This window comes from Talpa occidentalis, unplaced genomic scaffold, assembly GCF_014898055.3.
Source record: "Talpa occidentalis isolate TD23 unplaced genomic scaffold, MPIMG_talOcc4v2.1 talOcc4.2, whole genome shotgun sequence".
Taxonomy (NCBI): domain Eukaryota; kingdom Metazoa; phylum Chordata; class Mammalia; order Eulipotyphla; family Talpidae; genus Talpa; species Talpa occidentalis.
Genome location: NW_023602073.1, coordinates 143,160,399 through 143,185,741, shown reverse-complemented (window position 1 = coordinate 143,185,741; position 25,343 = coordinate 143,160,399). Strand labels below are relative to the sequence as shown.

The following is a 25,343-nucleotide window of genomic DNA, read 5'->3' as shown; positions in this document are numbered from 1 at the left end:
CTCTGGGCTTCTCAGTCTATGGGGAGAAGACCCATGGAGTCCCTGAGGGGTTAGGAAAGTGTGAGCTACTACTTTGAGGACGGGAGGTGGCACCCAGGCAACAGGCTGCTACAGATGCCGCCAAGGGCCTTGCTGTTCCCCAGCCATGTTGCTGCCTCATCTCTCTCCCAGACCCATGGAGCCGCTACGTGATTCGGCCCACAGAGCTTGGGGCCTCTGGGCCCCTGCTCCAGCAATTCTTAAAAATCTTGGCTATTAGATCTGCCCTCCAGTCTGGGGAGTAGAACCAGTCTTCCTGTCCACTCAAAGGTGTTGGCTCACAGTCACTGAAGCAGAGGTGGAGGAAGGAGCCATGTCCTAGCTGATGCAAATATGGGGCAGGTAATGAAGCCTCTCCTCTCCCATCGGCCAGCCTCCCAAACACTGAAACAATTGTCTTGGGAAGAAGGCCCGCCCTGAGGAGCACAACCAGTGCTCTCTTTCATTTGGCAGAAGCTCGTTTTGAAATAACAGGGGGGTTTACCATTTGGTGTCCACACCTGGTGAATGCAGGGAATGAAGTGCTGTTCTGTGAAGAGACTGCGGAGCCAGTCATTTGTGGGGTGGACTTGGGAAGCGGAGCCCAAGAGAAAGATTCTTTTTTTTTTTTTATTTTATAGAGGCATGTTTTATTTATTTATTTATTTTGTTTGTTTGTTTTGTTTATACATGCACTGGGTACAGTCAGAAGCGTGGGAGGGTGAGAGAATTCACCAGAGCCAGAGCGGGGAGCAGAGCAGGCAGAAGGACCGAAGTACACTGCTGAGGGGAGCAGCGGGCGGCAGGAGAGGTCTGCGCGCCATATGGGACCCTCCTCTGGTGGCTGGGGAGCAGCCGGGGATCGAACCGGCGCCACAGTGGCTGCGGGCAGCTTCGCAACCCAGCGCTCAACCGCTGCGCCACCGGGGAGGCCCAGAGAAAGATTCTTGATGGTGGGATCCTGCATGGTGTCCCCTGAAGCTCCTGGGGTGTCCTGGGTGGGTTAAGACCTTGTGTGTCCCCTGTGCAAAACTGAAAGGTGACCCACCCCTTCCCTCGTCCCTTGCGTGTCATGTAGTGCCTGTGGCCGGTGACCCTACGGCGACGCAGCATTCCCCGTGGTGTGCGCCGTGCCCCTGCACCCCGCTCGCAGCAGCCAGCACCCTGTGCCCCCTGACTTTGGGCAGTTCAGGCCGCATTCCCTTTCCTGCCCATCTGCCCGTGATCCAGTGTGGAAAGGCCACCTCACCCACGATTTCTGAGCCCGCCTTCTCCCCAAACTGGCCAAGGCACCTTGGAGCTAACTCATGTTTAGGTTTTCCAGCATCTGTAGTGACACTGAGTGAGGGCCATGGAGGCACCCCTCTTCCTACTGTTTTCTGCCAAACGACATGGAGAGGGAGATCAGAGGCGCCGACCTCAGGTGGAGCAACGGAAACAAGCTGTGATGGACATGTGGGCTTTGAAGGCCCCACATCTGGAGAGGACTCTGGTTCTGAGATTTGCTCACTGTGTGGACTCAGTCAAATGAGGACTTGGTTTCTTCACCTGTACAGTGGCCTGAAAAATGCGAACGTCACAGACTTCCGTCGTGAGAATATGAAATATTACACGTGGAACTGCTTGAAATGGAGATGTTTGATCCAAAATTGTAGTTTCGTCCTCTCCCTGCCCTCTCCCTGTTTAACTGCCTGTTACTTTAAAAGCTGCATGGCCACAGCTGTGTGTCCAGCAAGGGCGGACCTTCCCTCCATGTCTGTCTGTTCTGCCCTTGCTTCAAATGGACTGGATAATTACACGCCAGGATCTGCTCCCCGTCGGGGAGGAGAAATGCCTGCTCCACTTCTAAGAGCAAAGGCTCTTGACAAAGGAAACGCTTAGGACTGCAGGCAGCGTTGGAGAAATCTCTTAATAAGTGCTGCGCGCTGCCCCTTTAGAGAAGGGGAAAATAAAGCAGCAGTCCCAGCAGCAACCTGGTATCCAAAAGCCCTTCGGGAATTAATCTTCGTCACATCCTGCTAAACGCACCAAACGCTGCCTGTACCAGACTCCGGCCTGGGGTCAGGGGCTTGTTCATCTGCTCACTCCATTATGTTTTTATTTCTCTTTTTTTTGCAAAACAGCTTTTTTTTTTTTTTTTTTTTTTTTTTACTCAAATACCAGTGTAGGCTTTTTCTTGACTGTTGAAAAATACCGTATTTCCCATTGTCTAAGCGTCACCTGAGTAATGCTGTCTCCGCTATTGAAAACAGCACGGTTGTGTGAATTCGAGAGTGAAATAGCTAGTGGCCCGAATGCATGCACGTCTGTCTAGACACCGGCTCCGTCTGACCTACATGGGGCCCGTATCTGCTCCTAAGAGGGCTCTGAGAGTGGGGATGTGAAAAACCACGTCTTCAGTTCTCTTTAGTCTCCAGGAAACAGAAAGGAAAATATACTTGACAATACTTCCTTTGCAAAAGGAAGAAGCTGGTGGTCTTGCTCCCCCTGAATAGGAGGAAACAGAGTGTGATATTGGGGGGAAGAGGGCTGGCTAGCTGGGCGGCCGTCCACAGAGGTGAGGCCCACAGTGAACTGTCTGCTCATCTCCAGCTGGCTTCTTCCGTTTCCTCAATGGCCTGACAATCCTGGCTAGCTGTCGCTTGGCGGTTCGCCTGTCAAGCCCCCTGCCTGCCGGACTGACATAGTACGGGAGCCCAGCCTGGCAGGCCTGGGACGGTCCCGCTTTACAATCATCGTGCACGTGGGAGGCCTGGAAACGGAGGCCCAGTGAGGGTTTTATGGTTCTGTCCTGGCTGACACCCTTGTCTGTGCTGGCCTAGCCCCTGCTCAGCCGTAACGTCCCGCCCACATGGCCCTTCTTGGACCCCACCCAGGCCCATGAGTGGTCTTGTTCAAGTTTCCTCACTATACTCCCCGCCTGTCTGTCCCCAGTGTGCGATTGTAGGTGACAGGCTGGGTCTGTCTCTCCTAGACTGTGGGCCTCTGAAAAGCACGGATCTCGTGATCTGCTTGCCTCCTAGTATGGGGCCCACGCCGCGGCATGCACTAGGTGCTCAAGTGTATGGCGTGGCTGAATGAAGGGGTGAATGGGCTGAGTCTTATCTCAGAGCCCAGAATCCACAGTACCTGCTCTCGCTGTAAACACTTCCAAAACTCTTCTTCCTAACACTTAAAACTACTTTTCCTCAGAGAAACTTCTGGGCACAGCAGGTAGGAAAGGATTTTGGGAGCGGTAGCCCTGAGCAGGAGGGCAAATGGGGCAGGGTCTGCTCTGTCCTGGCAGAGGCCTCAGTTGTCTGTAAAGTTGTGTCCTCTGCTTCAGCAGGCCTGGGGGAGCAGGCCAAGCTGGGTAAGGGCCTCTGGGGGTGGAAGCACTGAGGTCAGCTGGCAGGGAAGGAGGTGGACAGCAGGGTGTACCTCCCAGGCGCATCCCAGTGGAGAGTCTGAGGCCCCCTGCCTGGGGCAGGAGAGGGTGTCCTGGCCACCCTGGTGATCAGGCAGTCCAAATCAGGACGGGCATTTCCCTCTCCCAGAGGTCTTCCCGAACGTGTAACGGCTGAATTAACTTGTACATTGTTGACATGTCTCTGCGTGGGCTACTCCTCTCGGAACCGAGATGGCCGGCAGCAAGGCCAGCTCCACGAACATGGCTGGTGTGAGGGAGTTTCATGCTGGTGGTGTTTCATCCCTACTCTAGTCTCCTCCCCATCCTGCTGTCCACCGAGAAATACTCAGGCTATAGTAGCATCCAGATGTTCCTTCAGAAGTAGGGATCATGGTCCTGTCCATAAACAAGGGGCAGGCCCAAGGCGTGTCCCCCAGAGGCAGGGCACAGGGGAGGTTAAAGGTCAAACAGAAGTGGCCTGAGCTTAGGTCACTCATTGTAAAAATTTGGGCAACAGTCTCCAGACAGAGGCTCAGAGCTGGTCTCCTGTTTGTTTCCTAATCGCCGATGAGGAGAAATCACCAACTTGGTGAGTGAGGCCGCCCTCAGCCACTCACCCACAAGTCCCACCTTGGTAATTAGAGACCACAGATTCTGTTTGACCAAAGTAGGCTCCTGCCAGGTATTAATTTTTGGGCGTATCGTTCAGTCTCAATTATGTGCATGTGACATGACGACAGATCAGCCCAGGGCAATTTGTTGGCTGTGGGTTTTGGCCACCTATCTAGTCCATTCCAAAAACATTTATACAAGACCTACTCTGTGCTGGACCTGATTCTAGGCACTGGGGATCCTCTGTGAGTGAGCAGACAAAATTTCTCCTGGCTTTGAGTTTCTTCCAGAGGGAGAGAGTAAGACAGGAAAGAAGTTAGTCCTTTCAAAGTGCTGAGCAGGGGTGACTGATGAGAGAACAGAGGAGGCCAAAGGGGACCCAAGGGCAGGGTGAGGGGGGACAGCAGCTGTGAATTCTGTAGCGTGGCCAAAGGTGATGCTACTGAGCCATCCTTGAGCAGAGACCTGGAGGAGGCACAGGGCTTTGGAGCCTCTCAGGGAAGGGCATTGCTGCCAGGGCATGAAGCAGCTACCTCCCCTGGAGAGGCCTGTGGGCAGATTTCTGGGACACACAGGTGCTGCAAGGAGGGCACAGGGTGGGCTAGGGGGTGGAGTAGAAGGCCCAAAGAGAGCAGGAACCACGTGGCTGTGGCCCCAAGAGAACGTGGGGTTCATCTCTTAGTGGAGTGCTGAGGTGTTCTGACAAGCCTACTCTGGCTGGTGGAGGCGACTACAGGCCGGGAGCAGTCACAGCCTTGGACAGAGACAGGATCTCAGACCCGACACCTCCGGGTCAGAAAGCAATTCTGAAAAACATGAAGCTGTTTTAGGATGACCTTGACCTATTTATTTCACTCACATTTTTAAAAGTGTTAAGTCCAACAGTGATAGATGATGCTAAAATAGTGTATAAATAAGTCAAATTGCTCTTTCAGTCAATAGAATGTAAAGCTTCCCAGTGATAGAGATTATTATCTTATTTGGCGCGTTTCCTCCTAATGATCCATCCCAACATGTTGCTACCTTAGAATTGAGGAAACACAGCTGTGAACGGAGCTCGCGCCCTGCTGGGCTATTCTGGAGACTCACCCTTTCCAACGTAAAGCAACCAAACCTGGGAATTGGTTTTAGGACCAGCAAATCCCAGATCTCCCCTCTGACCCAGCCTCCCCCCACACTCCCAGCATGCTCTGCAATGTCTTCTGGGTCTGGAGGCAGGACCAGCCCTGCATGTGGCCCCCAACCGAGGGAGGACTCCGGCAGAGCACCTGGGATGGGCAGAGAAATGCTGGCTTCCTCCCTGTGATTCCCACACTCACCAGAAGCCTTGGCTTCAGGAATTTTAAATGAAACTCCAAATCACATGGCAAAACCTTTGAAACACCACAATCTTCCCTAACAAGCCCTCACCTATTCCCAGTAGGAGAGGAGTGAACTGGATGAACTGGACTGTCCATGCACCGCGATCCAAAGCCGTCCTTGTAAACTGCAGATTCCCAGGTTCCATCTCCATATGCGGCCTTTCTGGGTGGTCCGAGGCAAAGACAGCGGAGCTGGCTGTGTCCTGCACACTGGGGAGGTGCCCTGGCCACCCAGCTAGCGGGCAGAGGCCTTTTCTCCCATCCTGGCCCTCTGTTCATGGGACCTTGTGGGGGCCGAGCTCCCCTACCCCTACCCCGTAGGAGCGCGCACGCTCCAGGGGACGGCTGTGTCTGGAGCAAGCTCGCTGTTAGGGAATCTGATGCAGAGGCCTGGGGGGAGAAACCTGCCCGCTGCTTGCAGGGTGCGCGTTCCCAGCCTCCATTCCCAAGGAAGTCTAAGAACTGCAGCTCCCAGAAGAAAGTAGACAGACCCCGGGCGCCAAGTGAGCTTGCAGCATCTCTGACCCCAGAGTCATCTCAGCCTCTGCACGTTATACAGAGACGTGCGCTCTCGCCGTCCTGTCTCTCTGCAGCGGAGCTTCTCCCACTTTCTCTTGTTATTTTCCCACCTCTGGTCCATGGGTCCATTAATTTAAATTCCCTCCTGTGTAATGTGGGTAGAGGCTTCACTGTGTGCAGTGAGTAAGAAGGGGGCACTGGGTGCAGCCATGAGGTATCTTTCCAAGGGAGTGATGCTCTGGGAAGTTTTATAAAATCATCTATTCTTTTTCCCCATTCTAGCGTCGTGAGTGAAGGTTATTTCTAAATCCGCTTTTCTCTCAATTTGTCTCCAAGCAATGTGCTTGTCTTTGCTCTGCAGAGGTACATTTATTTCTAAGTATGTGATTAAGGAACAAATCATAAGATGAATGGTGTTTGTGTCCCTGCCTATAAATGAAAAATACATTTATTTTACAGTGACTCATATGAAAAGGGAAAAGATCCTTTTTTATTACAACCTTTACAACCTCCATTCCTCACTGTGCTGCTCTGTTATTATTTCAGGCATATGAGTCATTGACTCAGATTATTTCATTTTATGATCATTTGCCTTAACTATTTATTATTGAAATGCATGGCAATCAAAATCTGGATTTTAAGATAACAAGTTAACTTTGTGATTTCTGAAAGCTCATAGAGTGCAATGTGGGCAACGCAAGGCCACGTCCTTCCCTGGATGCTCTTTGATTGTGTGTCTCATTTCTCTGTGTAAAAAATAATGCTCATGTTTATGCTTTCATTTGTACTGGACAGAACAAAAATATCAAACGTAGATCATGCGGTCAGAGGTCATGAACTGCGATTAACAGGTATTTTTTTGCATGTGCTTTCATTAGCAAGCAAAAAAAATAAAAAGACTCAAATTGTTTTGGAAAGATTCTCTACTTCTTGCTCTAGAAGCCGCTTGGTTTTAATGCTTCTGTTACATGTTATAATATTGTTTTTTGTTTTCAAGTAAAGTTAATCTTCCCCCAAAGAATGTCCTGTGGAAAAACAGAGACCTAGCAACCCGGTAATAAAATCCAGGTTTCCTATCTGAAATATTTTGGAAATTAATTTAGTCCCAGGATTTTCATCCAAGGAATTAGTTTTATGTCAAATTCTAACCTGTGAGCCCATCTCTAAATATGAATGCATTATTAAGGACAAGTATTGATTCTGGGTGCACCTGTGTGTGTGATGGAAAAATAATTTTGTCATAATTAATGACAAAACACTGATTTCATGGTTTCACATAACATCTCACCCAGAAAATAGGTCCAGCCTTCATGTAGAAACATCAAAACACAAATAATTACTTTTCCTAAAATGTTGAGAAGGTTGCTGTTAGAACAGAAGAAAACCCTCCTAATCATTTGGCAACGCTACCTTTTCTAATTATTATCCAGAAGGACCTTAATCTACTTTTAATGTACAGTGAATGAGTTGACGGTTCTTGACTGTGAATATTTAATCATCGTCTCCAAAGTCACACAGCACAACTGATGTGTGCCTTAGGAGCCGGAGCTTTATTAGGCCTTTCTTCTTGTTAACACTGGTCTGGTCTGGTGGCTAAACGAGCTCATTTCCTTTGTGTTATGAAAATGCATGCCTGGGGAAGCTTCCTTTCCTGCTGTCACTTCCCCATGGCCTGATGAAGACTAAGAGGCTCCTGCCTATTTTCCACCCACGCTGGCTTGTGCTTTGGTCATGATTCTGCAGACAGAAAGAGGACTCCACCTGGTTTTCATCTTTACCAACTGTGTCACCATCTCCTATCAGATCGGTGCCTCGGGGAAGGAGTCTTCCTCATCACGGAGGGTGCTCCAAATGGGAGACCCCATCCACACTTGCTCAGAAAAGTAAGAGCCATTTCCAAGTAGTGTGAGCCCAGCTAAAAATCATCGTTGCTGTTCTCTGATCTTCAGCTACTGAGCTGTGGGTTGGCAAGACCTCCCGTTAGCCTGGGATTCTTCCAGAGCGGGAGCAGTTGCAGTCTTGGGCAGCATCTGTTTCTTGCCTTTCTTTGCTTGGACGGCAGCTGTGCTCTGCTTTTTCCAAGCAGTAGCTCCAAGGTGACGGCATGGAGCCCACCATGCTTAAGGGGGTGGCTTTCACTGTTTTTATAAAGAGCGTTACCCAAGATTTTAAAGAGCAACTCAACGTGGTCCCTTGACACAAGGCGCTGGTGGGCAGGGGCTGTTCGGGCCACCCCGTGTTATGACAGCTGTGTCATCACGGGGCACGTCCTGTCCTGGGACATTGGCTGTGGAGGGTCAGGTGCTGTCCATTCCTGCAGAGGGTGCTGCACACGCAATCCAGAGCACCCAGAAGAATCACACCTGTCTGCCTTGCCTCCTGGAGGGCAGAGATCTGTACCTGTCTGAGGCAAGGTACAGCCCTAGCAAGCCTAGGAGAGAAGGGAGTTCTAGACCCAGGTCCACCCAGGTTGAGGTGGAGGGGATGGCTGACTTGAGTATCAGGAGGGGTAGCCCTGGCTCAGGACCCCTTTATGCAAATTAGGTTTCAGTCAGTGCCATTGTGATTGGTGGGAAGTTTATCAGGCGTTTGTTGATTGGTGGATTTTAATTCTGAGCATGGCTTGCCTGTGGGGGGCCTGGGTGAGCCTGGGCCCCCAACCCTAGCAGTCTCCCAACTTGGTTTGAATTAGATTCGCTGGCTCCGTTTTGCTTTTGCTTTTTTATATTACTGGACAGGCAATTCGGAGAAAAAAGCCACCATTTCTACTTGGAGGTGAGCCAAGAAAAACTTGGCACCGATTCCTTATAGGATCTTGAAAGTTGAGGTGAACAGAGGAGCCATGGGACTGTCGGGGAGGGGGCTCTAAGCACAGATGAGTGAGATAAAGCTGGCCAGGGCAGGGGGGAGGGGCCTGGGCAGGCAGTGCCAGAGGCTGTTTCACTGCCCCACCCCCTGTCCAATAGAGATTCCTTGAGACTCCTCAGGGGATCGGGTGGGGGGCAAAGAAAGGGGAGCAGGGGTCCATAGGTTCCCACGGTGGCATCTGAAGAGCTGGAGGGAGCCCCAGGTTTAAACACCTGCTGGACAGAGCACAGAGCTAGGAGGACCTCTTTCCTCTCTAGCTGCTGCACTTGGCCAGCGGGGAGGTGGAGGAGGCTTTAACTCAAAATCAGGTTAGGAGTTTGCACTATTAGCTGGGCTTGTTACACTCTTAATTAATTAAATGAGACTATTTGCCACTTCAAGTAAGTCAGATTTTCTCATCACCAGAAAAGAAATGGCTTTTCACACCAGGGAAGGAGCAGGTCAGGTTTAAAAGGGAAGCAGAAATGTTGCATTTCACATGTGATTCTTCTGTGTCCCAGCACTGTCAGAGGAACCCCAGCAGGGAGCAGCCAGTCACTTGCCAACTGGGCTTTCCCACTGCCCCCTCTCCTGGCCCGGCCAGATAAGTTAATCGGCTCTCAAGTACAAATACTGTCAACCACAAGGTATTTGCGGTGATAAGGCACCAGGGCACAGGACACATGAAGACCTTGGTCTCTAATTTTGAATGCCAGCAAGGGCAGAGGTGGCCTACGTGGGAGGCAGGGAGACCTGCAGAAGGGGAGCCCAAGCGATGACAGCCCCCCATGCAGGGCAGCAGGACAGTGGGGACCCGGCAGCATATGGCTTCTTCAATGCCTGTTGCTCTAAGGAGGCAACCTTTGCAACTTTCACACGCAAACTTTGAGGCCAACCAAGTTACACTACGTAACCAAAAGGGAAGAAAAGCAAACACACCAAAGCACCCTCACGAAAGGGTTCAAATGCACCAAAGTAGCCACCCTGGGGGAAGCCACAGCTCTGAGCACCTGGGGCAGGTATCATCTGGTCATCTTGTCCAGCTGTGCCCTGGCTGCTGCTTTACAGCCGTGCCAGCTGCTTCCCACTCAAACTCAGTGACAGCGAGAAAGAGGGAAAGCTTTGGCTGTTGTTATTTTCTGCTGTTATTCAAGTAGGCATTCTTCTGTTGAATTCTGAATATAAATTCTAGAAAATTCTTTTCTACATAATTGATCATTGCCCTAACCATTTTGTAAAATTGGAACTACAACAAAAGTCTGTCTAAAGTAGTTTCTTTTAGACTTAAAAAAAAAACCCTTAACATATGTACATATGTATGTGAGTATGTATATTTGTACCAAGGCCAATTTCATGCCTTCACCATGGCCATTTATTTCTGATTGTGGTACACTAGCATATTTTCAAGTTTAATACTATATAAAGTTTTTGTGTGACAAGAACAATGATAATGTCACTCTGTCATGTTATGACACTGATGCTTTTTAATGATCCTTGAGTGTTTGAGTTCCTTGATGTTAAGTCCAGGTTGATATCACAGTCAGATTAATCAATGGACTTGGCAGCCACTGATCTTTATTACCAGCTCCTCCTAGGAGCTCCCTGTCATGGTGCAAATGTGCCCCACTTAACTTCATGAGCTGCCCTGAAAAGGTGCCTGCTCCTTAGCCCGCTGCACTGCTCCTGCTCACACCTGGATGCAGCCCACGGCATGGGGTCCGAGTTGGATGCGATTTTACGTTGATCTCTAAAGGGAAGATGGTCATTTCCTGCCAAGACTTGTATTCCTTGCATGTCTCAAGCTGACATGCCAGCTCTGTGCTCAGCCCAGCACCCGGGCCCACATGCACAGGACGAACCTTGACCACCCCATCTTTTAAAATCATCTCCCTATTTGTAAGGCCGGCGGATCTCTGCTGCTAGAAAATATTCCCATTACAGCTCCAGGCGTCTACACTGAGTGCTATTTGCCAGGTGATGTTGTATCCCCATTTCTTAAAATTTATTTAACTTGCTCAAAGCTTTTCAGCTCCTGAAATTATTTTTTAAAATTCACAAAAGCTGAAAGACCCCTAGACAGTATTAATTCCATCATTTTGGTGCCTGATTTCACAGATGGTTTTCCTTAGGGTTAACACGCAGCCGTTCCTGTTTCCCATAGCAAGTTCTTTAGATCTTCTTGTTCTCCCTGCCACATTCTCTCTCCCTCTTGATTAATTTTTAATTGGGGTGATATTTGGACACCCCCATCAGGTAGTGTACCCAACACCAAATCACCGTAGTCTATTGTGCTTCCTTCCTTCTGCGTTCTAACCCCTGCCCCATGCTCCCCCCTCGGAGGCTTCAGTTCTGTAGTCAGCTTTCAAGGCTTGGTTTCTCTGCTTGTCTTTACCTGGCTCTTGGTGACTCCACATTCTACTTATTTCACTTAGCACCATCCCTTCCAGCTCCATCCATGTTGCCACAAATAACATGAGTTTATCTTTTTTGATCGTTGAGTAGTATTCCAGTGTGTGTGTGTGTGTGTGTGTGTGTGTGTGTGTATGCGCGTGTGCGCACGCGCGCATTTCTCAGTCATCTATTTGGGGGCACTTAGGTTGTTTCCATAATTTAGTTATAATAAACAGCACTGCAGTAAACATGGGGTTGCAAGTTTCCTTTCAAATTAGGGTTTTGAATTTTTCAGGGAGATGCCTAGAAGTGAAATGACTGGGTATAGGGCAGATCCATTTTTGATGTCTTGAGACCCCTCCAGAGCGCTCTCCCTAGGGCTGGGCCAGTCTGCATTCCCTCGAGCAGTGCAGGGGATTTCCCTTCCCTCCACCTCCGCCCCAGTGCTTGTCTCTGGCCTGCATGTCCTCTCTCCTGAGACTGTCTCAGATGGTCAAAAAGGTTCTAAGTTTCTGGGAGCTCGGGTGCGGTCACATTGGTGCAGATATTACAATGGATGCCGTAAAGAGAAGTCACAGCTGGCATCCAGCCAGAGTGCGACCTTATATCATACTGGGTGGTTGTTTTCTTCCTTTTCTGCTGGAAATTGATGTGGGAGAGATGAAAGAGAGGTTGGCAGTGGTCTCTATTTTGTCTCCTGGAAACCACAGCCTACCTGGCTGGCAGAAAGTCCCACTCAGTCAAGTGTGGGTCTCCCCCCACTTTCTTAATGTTGGAAGGTACCTGGTTTGGGGGGGCATGGTTCAGGAAAGGCCTCTCCTCGCAACTTGTCCACATCCCTCGACCTTGAAGACCCAGTGCTCTGACATCCTTAGTGTCATTGTCAGCAAAGGGGACTGTGGTCCCCAAGGCCTGGACTCTTGTCAACATGTCCTTGCCATCCCATCAGAGACCTCACCATTTCCCAGCAAACACTGCACAGGAGTGGGGTTCTGGTTCCCCATCTCTCCAGACTTGCCCCCCATTGACCTGCTAGTTACTTCAGTCCATTCTTCTCCAACATTCCTTCTCCCTTTGTTTTCCCTGAGACATTGGCAGTGCCTCACCTGAGGAGTCGGGCTCTCTGGAGACACATCCACTCTGCATGTGTTAATCCATGATTCTGTGTCACATTTCTGGATACCGATGCCCTGGGGGTAGACTGGCGTGGCGTGCCAACCCCAGCTCCCCCAGCTACGCCAGCTCCTAACCTCCAGCTCGTCCTCCCTCAGCCTCTGGCCCCTTTGTGGAGTCCTGTGCAGTGACAGTGGGCCAGGGTGCAGGGATCCCATTGGCATAGGCTTTAGTCTTTCCTGGGGGCCACTCCATGACTATCACAGTCCCTGCTGCACATCACCCATAGGACTGAAGGATGGGGAGAAGTTTTCCTAGAACTGGGCCAGGCCACGTCCATCAACTGGTGGAGCAGGTGCCTTCTGGAAAGGCCTTGGCTATTCCAGCTGCCACATCCCTTTGATGATCTTCAGAAACTGGCCAGCAATTTCATTTCCATACTTCAAGAACCCCTTCTAGACAGAATAGCTTTGAAATATCGAGAAATGTGTTCTTGCCTCTTAAGGGTCAATGTGTGGTCCTCAGTGCTTTAAACCTGAATGGTCTGACCCAGGGAGGAAAGGTCAGGACTGAGTCTTACCATGTACGATTCCAGGGGCCCCTGGGAGCATCGCAGAGACCCATGAGCTGTGTTCTCAGCACAAAGGACACAAGCTCGGATTCTTTTAGGTTGATTGGACGAGCAGGATGCTTTTCATCCTTTCCTGCTGGGGGCAGGGGCCTGGCTATCGAGGGGGGCAGGGAGGGTTAAATGGTCCACAGGAGAGAATCGCAGACCTCCCCAAATGTAAATGCTTCACATAGATAAATTTTTAATGGAAATCAATTTCACTCCTCCCAGTCAGCTTTGGGCTTCTTGGAAAATATAACCTGCTCACTGTTGATTACTGACGCTGTGTTTCCTTTCTCTCCCCCAACCCCCACCTTCCCAACCTGTTGCAGCTGCCCGTACCTGGCCGTGAACATCACCCCTGCCATCCCCGTGGTCGGAGGCGTCCTGTTCCTCTTCGTGATGGGCACCCTGCTGCGCACCAGCTTCAGTGACCCCGGAGTCCTGCCGCGGGCCACGCCCGATGAGGCTGCCGACCTGGAAAGGCAAATAGGTAACCCTGAAGGTCTGTCCGTTGCCTCAGGGCACTGCCCGCCTGTGCTCGGCCACAGTGTGGGGGGAACCAGCTGAGGTGGCCACGCAGGAGGGGCGGGGCCTGGCCGGTGCGAGTAATGGGGAGGAGGCTGAAGTCTCCGCTCCCTCAGCCCAGAATGACGAGTAGGAGGTGGGATGTGGAGTGCGGAGGTAAGGCCAAGGGGCTGAAGCCTGGAGGGGCTAGTATCTGTCCCCAGGGCCGCACCTGAGCTGCCACCCCCCCCCCTTGACTCTGGGAAACCGCGTGTCTTAGTCTGCTCTGAGAGGCCTCTGCTGAGCTGCGGCCACACCTGCTTTCTCGCCCCTTTACGCTCACCAGAGATGGGCTCTCGTTGTTGTACTATCAACCTGGAAAGGTGATCTTAGCTGCTGTCTTATTAATCCAGCCTCAGATGCAGAATTTGCTTTATTAATGCGGAACAGGGATGTATGTTTGTGATCTGTATCGAGGTAAAGAGCTTTCTGTGTCCTTCGATGTCAAAATCCCAGGATACACATTTCACAGCAATCCACTGTAAAGATTGTCAAACAAATCTTCATCCCCTCTCTTTTTTCTAACTAAAAAGAGAGCTCTTCTTGCTCTTACAAGGTCGTTGGTACGTTGGTTAATCTGACAAGTGTGGCAGGGAGGTTGTGATAACTCAGTGGACAGGAGGAGGTTGGGCGGGAGAAACCACGTGACAGGACGGCTCACTCCAGGGGCACCCACCCGTGTGCCTCCCTTCCCAGCCTCGCTCAGCCGGAGGCCCCTCCTTTGCCCAGCATGTAAAGTGGTCCAGGCCTCGCCTGGTCCCTCTACCCAGGCGGTGAAACCCAGCTGTGTCCTCTCCAGCATCCATCCTCCAACCCTGCCACTAAATATCTGGGAGAGGACAGTAAAGGTTCTACAGTGACGGTGGATGGGGGTGACCTTACACCAGTTTCCTGTGTCCTGAGGTCAGGAAGAAACAAAGAGGAAGGACAGTCTCCTTTAGCGGCCTCATGCTAGGATTCCAGGACGGGGCGTGCTAATTCATCACCCTCAGGCTCACATCTCATGGCATGTTAATAGTGTGTAAAGCCCACCCCTGGCTACCAAGGAATTCAGTCACCTGCTAGTGAGGCAGTTGGTGCAGGAGACTTTATGGTCACACTCATTCCACAAATAGGACACTGAACCCCAAATGGGTTCAAAGGGAGAGAGTGGCAGAGCCCAAGCCTAGAGCAGTCTCCTGGCTCAGCTCTGGCTGAGTCATTGTGTCATGGGGGAAGAGGCCTGTTGGGCCCTTTAGCCGCCGCGTGCACCCTTCCTGAAGCATTCTCCACACTTGGCCTCAGACCTGTGCTCAGTGGCGAGCGGAGAGCCTGTCCCCACGCTGGCCACTAAGCTCCTTCCTGCTGTGACCCTGTTTCTGTGCCACCTCTTGGTCAGTGCAAGGAATAAGGCAAAACAGGCACTGTCTTCCTTACAAAGCAGGTGATAAAGAGCACCCTGGGCCCCTCTGAGAGCAGGTTCTACGGGGCAGAGTTCCCATGCACCCCTGTTAATACGGTGGAAGTCGCGTAATTCACTGAACTGCTTTTCTTCTTCTCAAACTTGATAACCTCAGAGCAGTATTTTTTAACATAAGTATTTTTAAAAACCATCATTGCCCCAAGCCCTCAGAAAATAGATCCTGTGTGATAACTAGAGGGAACAAAGATGAAACCTTTTGTTTCCAGTGAAGAAAAGAAAGTGGCTTTAGAGACAGGCCTTCTCTGCAGCAGACAGGAGCAGCTCAGCCAAACTGCCTCTCCTGCAAGGCAATTATAAAACTGGAAAAAATCATCAGAAACAATCACTGCATGGTTCGGGAATCTCACTGCACCAGGAGGAAATTGCTCCTGAAAAATGATGGAAATTTGGGCAAGAAAAGGGGGTCTGTGTGCTGTCCCTGGGGGCTGCACAGGTTCCCACCTTCAACCCCTAAAGGAGGAGCTCTGCCGGGCACACCCGAAGAAGCCCCTGCCTGAGGGGCAGGCGACTGGGTGCTGAATGTGGAAAAAAATCAGTAACTGAGATTGCCATCTGGAGAAACTAGAAAAAGAACAAACTAAACTCAAAGAAAATGGTAGAAAGGGACCCTCAAAGACTATAAACCAATGAGATAGAAAATACAAACAACAGCAGAGAAAACCAGTGGGACCAAGAAAACCAGTGAGAGAAGAGCAACAAAACCAACAAAGCCTGCGCTCAGCTACCCCCACCCCCAGCCCAAACCCAGGACAGAGAGAGGGAAAGAAGACAAATCACCAACCTCACGAACGAAGGAAGGGGTGGTGATGGCCATTCACCCTATAGCGTAAGTTACTTCAACTATATGCCACAACTTAGACAATTTTAGATGAATGGACAAATACTTAGAAAGCCACAATTCCCCCCACCCCACCCCCACCAAAAAAACTGACTTGAGAAGAAATGGAAAATCTGAAGAAACTGTTGACAAGTAAAGAAATCAGTTGTTGACATCCGCATGGATGAGCCTCTAGAACATCCGCCAGGGAAGGGCCCACATGACCCCACGCAGAGCAGATCGTAGAAGGCTGGGCTGGGGGAGGGTTGGGGGAGGGGGGAGGTTCTAGGGAGAACTTGTCGGGGTGATAAAAATGGCCTAAAATTAGGGCCTCCCTGGTGGTGCAAGGGGTTAAGAAGCAGCCTGTGAAGCTGTCCGCAGCCTCTGAAGCACGAGTTCGATCCCCGGCCCTCTGGGAGCTACCCACATGGCACAGCAGACCTCTCCTGTCTCGCCCGCTGCTCCCCTCAGCAGTGTATTTCAGTCAGTCTGCCTGTTCCGCTCCCCACTCTGTCTCTGTGAATCCTCTCACCCTCCCACACCTCTGGCCTACACCCCAGCTCTTGTATGCAGAAATAAAAAAAAAAGAAAAAAGAAAATGGCCTAAAATTAGATGGTGGTAACAGCCACACTATCTACCAAATTCACTCGCTAGATGGTGTCCTCACAACTGTTATGGCGTGCAGATTATACCACAATAAAGCTGTCCAGAAAAGAAGGAAGCAAGGGAGGGGGCAAAGGAAGCTGAGGGCTGAGGGAGACACCCCCCAGCCCTTCGTCTGTGACGCCAGCAAGAATCTGGCCCTTTCTCAGCCTCCGCCCTCCATGTTCTTTCAGCTGGGAAGACCACTCACTCCCACAAGTTTCTGGTCAGGATTAGCTCGGTGTTAATATTTTTTTTAAGGAAAACTCCCTCTTTTCCCCTCAGTTCTCTCTTCACCCTCCACAAACACAGATTCTCAGGAAAAGCCACCTTAAGTGTGAGAGGAAGAAGCGGCCGTGCTGGTGGACTGCCGCGGGCCTGGGAAGAAGCCCGTGTCGCTTGACTGTGGGAGCGCGAGTGTGTTTCAGCGGCATCTCGGCCCATTTATTTCGTGCGTTCAAACTAAAGAGGAAAGATGAAAAATGAGACTTGGAAAGTTTTTATTAGCGGAGTTATTAATTCTAATTACCCTCTGTACATCTGCTGAGAGACGCGCGGAGCAGCCTCTTGAACCCAGCTGCCCGCGTCATTTTTGGAGGGGTCTGCCGAGGGGCTGGGCACTTCCCCGTCCTGGGGTTTGTGGAGGGAGCGGCTGTGGTGAGAGGAGGTCTATGTCCTGAGTCTGTCGTGAGGTGAGTCTCCTCTGTCTTCTCTTTTCTGAATGAACTTTCCTGATAACTTACTTCGCAGCTACAGTGACATCAAAACACACCACAGGGGTCTTTCTTGGAATCGTGACAGTGTCAGAAACTAGGTTTTCTCAGTTTGTTTTCGGGTGATCAGATGCTAAACAACTGTTGTGTGGTTGAGAAAGAAGGTCTGAGCTGCTGTCCCATAAGCCACAGGATCAGACTTCTGTTTCAGTTAGGGATGGACTTTCCTGGGCGTCAAAACAGGGAAAGACACGACCACCCCTCTTTATGTTCCACGCGCCCAGCTCTTCCCATCATACTCCCCTCTGTCCCCAGGATGCCAGGACATCCTCTGGCTCATGGAAAGAACAGGACTCAGAGCAGCAGGGGAGAGAAGGGTGAGGCAGGCAGGTGCGACTCAGCCCTGGACAGAGCCCTGGGCCCAGGAGACCTCAGAGGACCACCGCAGATAGAGACACGCAGGGCTAAGTCTGGTCATTTTGGAGCTGAGCAGGGAGATGCAAGTAAGATGGGGGAAGCAGTCAGGAAAGCTCATCTTCTAAAAACAAAAGTGCAAAAACTGCCAAGTTAACCAGCTATGACACCTGCCATTAAAGTACATGCATGTGTTTGTGTGTGTTCAGCAGTGTGGGCAACTGTGCACACAACAGAGGGACCCCAACATAGGGAGACTTGATTGCAGATTATCAGATCCGCTGACACATGCGTCGTTAGACTTGAGGAAGCCATCAAATTTCAAAGTAATTCCATGGTGACTATTACTAAAAGAAATGATCAACTTAAAATGAAACCAACATGGCTTAACAAAAATTCACATGGTAAAAAATGAAATCACCAGTAAAAGTAATAACTATATTAGGGAATTCACAAAAGCAGTTTTCATGTTATTAAAAAAAACTGTTTTATAAAAAGATCTTAGTTATACATTTTATACAGAAAGGGAATTACTCCAATAAAAGTGAGTTTAGTAAAATTAAAATAGATACGGGGAAAACAGAAATAGTTTAACTTCGCAGTAGAGAAAATTGATTATGGACTTAAACTGACTGAGGAGCCATTCTCCTCCAAAAGTATTTTCTTTAACAAAAATCCATCCTTCTTGTAAAATTCCAATTAAAGTGCTTCAACTCTGAGACACAGAATTAAGATGTCCTTTGGGAAAAGAAAAAAAAGTCAAATTGGTGGGTGAAAACGTCACATCCCTGTGGGGCCTTCGCAGCCACTGTGCTCTCTGGGCCATGCAGAACCTTCCAGAACTGCTGGCCTGTTTCCCCAGCACCAGGCTGCTGTCGTACGTCCGCTACTGCTTTAGCATTGGGACTTTCTCTTCCTTCGCCAACATGGGCAGTTACCTGTGGCATTAAAGTGAAATAATCTCCATGCTTTCCCTGTAAAATACTTGGTTGATTGGCTGCTGATGAAGAGATAGAATAATGTTAGTATCAATTTCTCATCTTCTCTGTGCCAGGCGTCGTGTGAGCAATTTGCACGCATGGTCTCATTTAACACGCAGTCACCACAAGGGGCGGAGTCACTGTTCATGTCCTATTTTGTTTATGAGAAAGTAAACCGGTGCTCAGAAGGTCAGGTGACTTGCCAAAGGTCGTTTGGCCAGAGCTGGGAGTCCATTGCGGTCCACCTGTCTCTCGGTCAGTCCTAGCACCACCCTCCACCTTGCTGCCTTGAGGAGCCAGGCCTCGGGGCCCACTGGTCAGGCAGTACATCTCCTTGTCCACAAGGTATCTTCTCTCTCCCACCAGATTGTCACATCACCCAGCCCTCCCCTGTCCCCTCGGCTGACTCTCCCGTTGTATCGGCAGCTCAGAAACAGAAGCCATGTCCAGCACACCCCGTCTCTGGAGAGCCAGCTCTCAAATCCTGGGCCCAAGTGGTTGGAGGAGAAAAAGCCTCCAGATACCCTGACACCCCTCTTGGAGCTGCCTGGAGATAAGGCCTTTGTCCAGGATTCCCTGACAGCTGGATGTTCTGAGACGTTTGTGAAAGAGCTGGGGGAAGGGAGTGGGGTGGGCCACCCAGGGCTTACCTTCTAGACCTTCTAGAAGAGAGATTTTTGAAGAAGAGGGCCCCATAAGAATAAAAAAAAGAGTCTCTTCCTTGTTTAGGGGAAATACTAGACTCTTCTCTTGTGGACTAATGACGGGAAGGGTAGGCGGTGAGTCGCCTTGCCCACACACAGGCCGTGGCTCTAAAGGTCACAACTCATTGTGTCTTTAAAAAAAAAAATCCCGGCCTGGACAACTGGAAATCAGATGTCACCTTTCAAAACGATGGCATTTGGGAAAATAAAACAAGATTTTGAAGGGTCTAGTCCTGAAGGGAGGAAGGAACTAGAGCCTTTGTTTCTCTGAAGAACTGGGATGGGGTGTTTTCATCCTGATGCTCACTGAGGCCGGTGTGATTTCTTCTTCCCATGGACCCCAAACAAGGGTCGAAGCGGCCGGGCTGGAGCGACTCTGCTCCTGCTGAAGGTCTTCTTACTTATTTGTGAGGTGAGGGCGTTTCCTGGGTGCCGGTTGGCATGGAGAACTGGGAAAGAACATACAAGACAGAATAGCAGCCTGCACCTCCTCTCTTTCGGGGTGCCCTTTACAGAGTTGTCCTCACCACCCTCCAGCGAGCTTTGTGGGTGGCAAGTGGCATTTTCCTCCTCCTTCCAGGAGGAGACTAGGGGGATTCATGTTGCTGAGGTCTCCCTTTCACGCTGAGGTCACCCTTTCATGCCGCAGCCGCCCCGAGCTCTCCGTTGGTATCTCACAGGTATCTTGGTGGCCTCTGTGTTCCCACCCTAACCCCACCCCTGCCGGCGCCCTCCTAACTTACATCGTTCAAGCTCTGACGTGCTTATCTACAGATTTAGAATCTATCCACAGAATTGATGAACTCCCCTCTAAACACAATGGTACCCCTTCAATTCAGATCAGAGGAAATCTCTCTGTGTCTGTGTCTCTGCCCTCCCACCCCACCATCCCCCAAACACCCGTGTCCCATTCTTTAAAGAGTTTGTGTTAAATCAGCAAAATGATAGCATAGAGCAATGGTGACATGCTTTGCTAAAAAAAAAAAAAAAATGCTGTAATTATAATCAGTTCTCATATACAAGGCCATGAGAGGGGGAGGATGATGAGAAACCCAGGGTGAGGAAAAGGTCAAGTACCAGAGAGCAGAGGAAGCCGGGCCACGAGGAGGGAAGTACAGGATCAAGAGGCATGAAAAGGATGGAGAAACAGGGCACATGGCTGAAGAACATGGTCAAGGCCAGAGCGAGGGTCTGGAGCCTGCTCAGGGCATTAGAGGCCCCGGCCGGCACCACGCTGGGAAGGCAGGGGCCCAGGTCCTGTGTCCCTTCGCAGCCTGCCTCCTCACTCCAGGAGGCCTGGTAGCTGCAGTGGAAGGAGTCATGGAACGTTCCAGCTTAAAGGGGCCACTTCAGCCCTGGAGCTCACCCTGGACACCCCCTCCGTGTGAACACGGGGAAGCTGAGGCTTGGAGAGAGACGGGCACAAATCCTCGGCTCGCACAGCTAATCAATGACGTGGGACTGGCCTCCATGTCCAGAACAATCCCCCCACCCTCACCCCCGCTCTCCCCTCCTGCCCTTTGCCCCTTTTTTGCTCTGGGAACTGAATCCCGAAGTCCTTGCTCTGCAGAGTGAGGTCTGTGGAAGCCCAACATCAGGGCCACTCGGGAGCTAATCAGAAATGCACACCCTCAGGCCGCAGTGCCCCACTGAGGCAGGCGCCATCACAGGTGACTCACTGACAGCCAAGAAGCACAGCCGCCTGCCCCCACTCCCTACTGGTGACTAAGACCTTCTTCTCCTTGGAAAAATCTCAGGACTGGCACATTTTCACGAGTTTGGCTAACTACAGGCTCATTCATTTTGAGCATCCGGTGCAGGGACCTCCCTGCCTGCTCTGAGCAAGTGACATCTCATTCTTTAATGTTATTTATTAATAACTCTGCATAAACCCTCTCTTTAGATGGTGCTTTACAGGCCTCCCGTCCATGCACACTCCTAGTCTCGGTAAAGCGCATGGTTATGATCTCAGACTATATATAGCTATGAACGGAGCCGTCTGGCTCTTCCACTTGCTGTGTGACCCTGAGAAGAGTTTTAACTTCTCTGGGCTTGATTTTCAGTGCATGTAAAATAGACCACAAGGATCCATTCCAGCAATATGATCCCATGATTCTAGAAAGAATGCCTTCTTTTTCCTTGTTTGACCATGAAAATCAGACTCTTCATAAGGTTAGACTCTGTTAGACTCTTCATAAGGTTGCTTAGCCTATTCAGCCTATTCAGCTACTTAAATAGAAGGAATCGCGTAGTCTGTTAGTAATTGTTACGTGCATCAGGAGACTGTAGGTGCTTGCAACGCGTGAGTGATCGCAATGACTTGCTGTCATTTTACATGTCACTGTCAGTATCACTGTCACTGGTGCCCTTAGGAAGAGACACAAGATGATGCAAAAATAGTGCTTGGGAGCGAGGGAGGGAATAAGCCAGCCAGCAGGTCCATTTCCGAGGGACGTGAAAGACAAGGCCCTTCATCCAGGGATGGGCAGGGTATGTTCTGGCCCAGCTGGCGTGAGGGGGGCGGGGCTGCGGAATGGCTTTTCAGGAGAGAACCCTCTGGAGCAGGTTAATCAGCAGAGTGGGCAGGCTCTTTGTGCTGGGATGTGGGAGGCATTTTCTTATTACAAATGTAGAGTAGCATGAAAGGCAGCTGGGGAATAAGGGGACAAAGGACTCAGCCAGGAGAGGAAGTGGAGGGGAGGAGGGGTGTGGCCGGGCCTGAGCTGGGTGGGGGTAGGGCAGCAGGTCTGCTGGGGCCACTGAGGAGCTGGAGAGGATCTGAGAACAAGTTCTGGTCAGAGAAGTGGGGACCCTCGCTGGTGGCTCTCTGCAGGGAGCCCACTCTGGCTTTTTGAACAGACCCACACTTCACTTGCAGTGAGCATCTGTGTGTTGTGGCCACGATCTAGGCTCACAATCCCATCTGCCTGAGAGACCCCTGCCAGGCAGCCCGGCCTTCGAGTCTGTTCTTCCTGACCTGCCGTGGGTGCCCCGGCTGTGTGCCCACACCTGCTGTGAACACAACACATCACAGAGGTGTCCTAGGCTGTGAAACTGAGCCACAGGCCCCCCCTGGGGACGTTTTAGAGTTCTGTGGTGCACTTTAGGGAACAGGGGGTTACGGCCAATTTTGGAGGGGTAGACTATCTCCCATTTTCCCTTTCTCCAAATTTACCTCCTGAGACTCCTGTAGGAACAATTTGGCTTATGTCAGTGGACAGAAGTGAAGACCATTTATTTGGAAAGAGTGGATGAACACCTTCTAGGAAAAAACAGAAGTCCAAGTGGGTGATGCCACTATTACATGTCATCAAAATTTGGAGTGTGCAGACTTCACCGCAAGTTTGCCTGTCACCTCCTGCCAAAGAGCCGTTGACACCCAGAGCAGCCGGGATGTCACCCGACCACGCAGAACACCCTTCGCGTGGGTGTTTTCTGAAGGGTTGCTCCATAGCCAAATCCTAGCGAGAGGTGCTGAGATCGTTCTACAAGATGTAAACCTTTCTCAGTGTGATGATCTGTGTGGGAGGGTGAGGGTGTGTCCACCCCAGGGTCAGTGAGTCCAGAGCTTTCTTACTGGAACAGTCCTTATGCTTTACGGTTGACTTGAAGTTTGAAAGCAGGCAGAGACGAGGCCTACTCGGAATGGTGACCGCTGATCCTTCCATTCTTTTGTGTTTTAATTTCTGTAAATACACTGTTGGGGTGCAAAGGAAATCATCCGGTACCCCTGTGGGCAGCAGTGATAAATTTAATAACACATATGCAGAGAATTTACCTGGTTGTAATCTCTAAAGGACACTGAAGTAGGGCAGGGATATTTATCCCGCATTGAGGGATCTGCGGCATCAGGAGAGGAGATTTTATATGACAGACAAGAAGGGGTGACTTGGGATGTGTGGTAAGCTTATAACAGGACGAGACCACCCTGCCAATGACTTCTCCTGCATCATAAAAATGGGAGCAGTGATTGCTTCCCCAGTTAGAAGAAGGGCAGAAGCTTAAGACATGATGTGCCAAAGACCAGCTTTCAGCAAAATATCGGGTCAGGTGCCCCTGAAAGGATGAGAAGGCCCCATCCACGTTGCTGCAAATGGCATGTGTTTATCTTTTTTGATCGCTGGGTAGTATTCATTGTATATATATCCCTCATCTTCTTGATCCACTCGTCGGTTCTGGGGCACTGAGGTTGCCTTTCAAGGATGACCTGTGACCGATGAGCAAACAGGTGCCAGGCGCTCTGCTCACCTGTGCCTTACACACCCGCATCAACTGCAGATCATGACACTCCCTCCTTACCACAACTTCCCTTCTAGTAAAAGAGAAAAACATGTCCGAGCTGCAGATGACAACGTTTTCCTCTCCCTTTGGATGTTAATCCCGTGATACCAACCCCAAAGGTTAAGTTCTTAGAAAAGTGCACAGAACGAGTGCCTGGAGGGCAGCCTGTGGGCCAGGGAAGAGCTGGCAGAGGGGCACCTGAGCCCATTCCAGACCCCAGAGTTCGCAGACTTCTGCGCCGCGATTTCAAGGAGGCCTCTGCATTTTTCTCTCTGCAGAATGTCTCAAATATTTATGGGGTGGTTTTTTTTTATCTCGGGATGACCTACCCCAGACATTTAATGAAAAATATTTCTGCCTGGCTAGTTAGTTAGAAAATTAATCATTATCAGTTAATCCATCTATTTTAAGCACAGCACTATCTTAAATACTATGGAAGACTCATAAGAAATCTAGCTGGAGGCGCATGTAGACTGGCGCACCCGCTGCAGGCTTTATTATTATTACCTTCAGAAATCATACCTCATGGTTCTGGGGGCTAGAAGTCCAAGGTTGTCATGTCACAGGTTTGGTTCCTTGGAACCTTCAGTCTCCTTGGCCTGCAGATGGCCTGGCCATCAGATGAGGTGATGAGGGAGAGGTGGAGCCCAGAAACCCCTGAGGAGGCCGTGAAGGAGCGGGGGCAAGGTTCTAGGAGGTTCTTGTCCAGAGCATGGTCCCAGGAGGGACACAGAGCTCTGAGAACTGGCAGGCCCTCCTCTGAGAGGGCAAGCTGGACTTTTCCATGGCAGAGTTCCAGCTCCAGGGGTCACCCAATGGTCTGGGTATAAACACACAAAAATGGAGCAGACAGACAGGGCCCTGAGTCTGTCTGCCCTTGTGTGGTTAGTGTGAGTCCACTGTCGGCAAGGCGGGCCATGAGACCAGAGCAACCGTGTGTTCTCCAGCCAGGGTTTTGGCTGTTCTTTGTGAATTTAGCTCTAAGTGTAACGTCAGCTGAGACAGTTGGGGGTTCGTGCACACCGCTTGTGAGCCAGGCAGCTCTGTCTCAGATTTCTTTTTTTTTTTTTTAAATAAAGATTTTTATTTATTTATACAAGCACTGGGTACAGTGGGTGGCAGGAGAGGCAGGAGGGGTCTGCGCACCATGTGGGACCCTCCTCCGGTGGCCGGGGAGCAGCCGGGGATCGAACCAGCACTGCAGAGGCTGCGGGCAGCTTCGCAACCCAGTGCTCAACTGCTGCGCCACCAGGGAGGCCCTCTGTCTCAGACTTCTAACCTCATTCCCAAACCATCAGGGAAAGCACCAACAATTGATGGAACAGACTAGAACAGAAACGAAGGTTGCACGCCAGGGGCGGGTTGCGTGATGGCCCATCTGTGCACAGAAGTGGGCACTGCCCTGCTCAGCTCCACCCTAATAAATAAGCTGTCAATAGAGCTTTTCCACCAATTTCCAGTGATGGTTTTCTACTGCCAAGCCCAGCGCTGGCCGTGAACCACATATGCAAACCTCATATGTCATTGGATATTTTCTAGTTGCCTCTTGAAAATAAGAAAAAGAAACAATTGAAATAGCTTGTAATAATCTCTAATTTCCACCCAAACCATTTGAACATGGAATGGATGTTTAGGGAGACGGGCCATGTTTTGAGTCCTCCAGAGCCACAGTAGCCACTGTGTTGGACAGCACAGACCTGAACCCCAGCTGCAATGCTGCAGGACAAGGCTGGTCATTGGGTGACATCGACATCACCTGGGGTCCCATCTGTCTGGTGCTGGTGCAGGAATGCAGGTTCTGGTGTGTTCCATGGCTCTGCTAGTTTGCATCACCACCAAGAAACTAACAGCCATCCGGCATCCAGAGAGCCCCAGATGTGCTCATCTAAGGGCTGACCTCAAG

The 25,343-nt window shown here is 50.5% G+C and overlaps 1 protein-coding gene across 3 annotated transcripts in view; it reads left to right on the top strand.

The window, feature by feature from the left end:
* The window catches only part of ZDHHC14 (zinc finger DHHC-type palmitoyltransferase 14), a 219,628-nt gene that overhangs the window by 125,384 nt on the left and 68,901 nt on the right, over window positions 1–25,343 (top strand). For all 3 annotated transcript variants that reach the window (XM_054697935.1, XM_054697933.1, XM_054697936.1), the window contains exon 2: window positions 13,192–13,352. In XM_054697935.1, coding sequence (XP_054553910.1) covers window positions 13,192–13,352 — 161 coding nt within the window. The remainder of the gene's footprint in view (window positions 1–13,191; window positions 13,353–25,343) is intronic.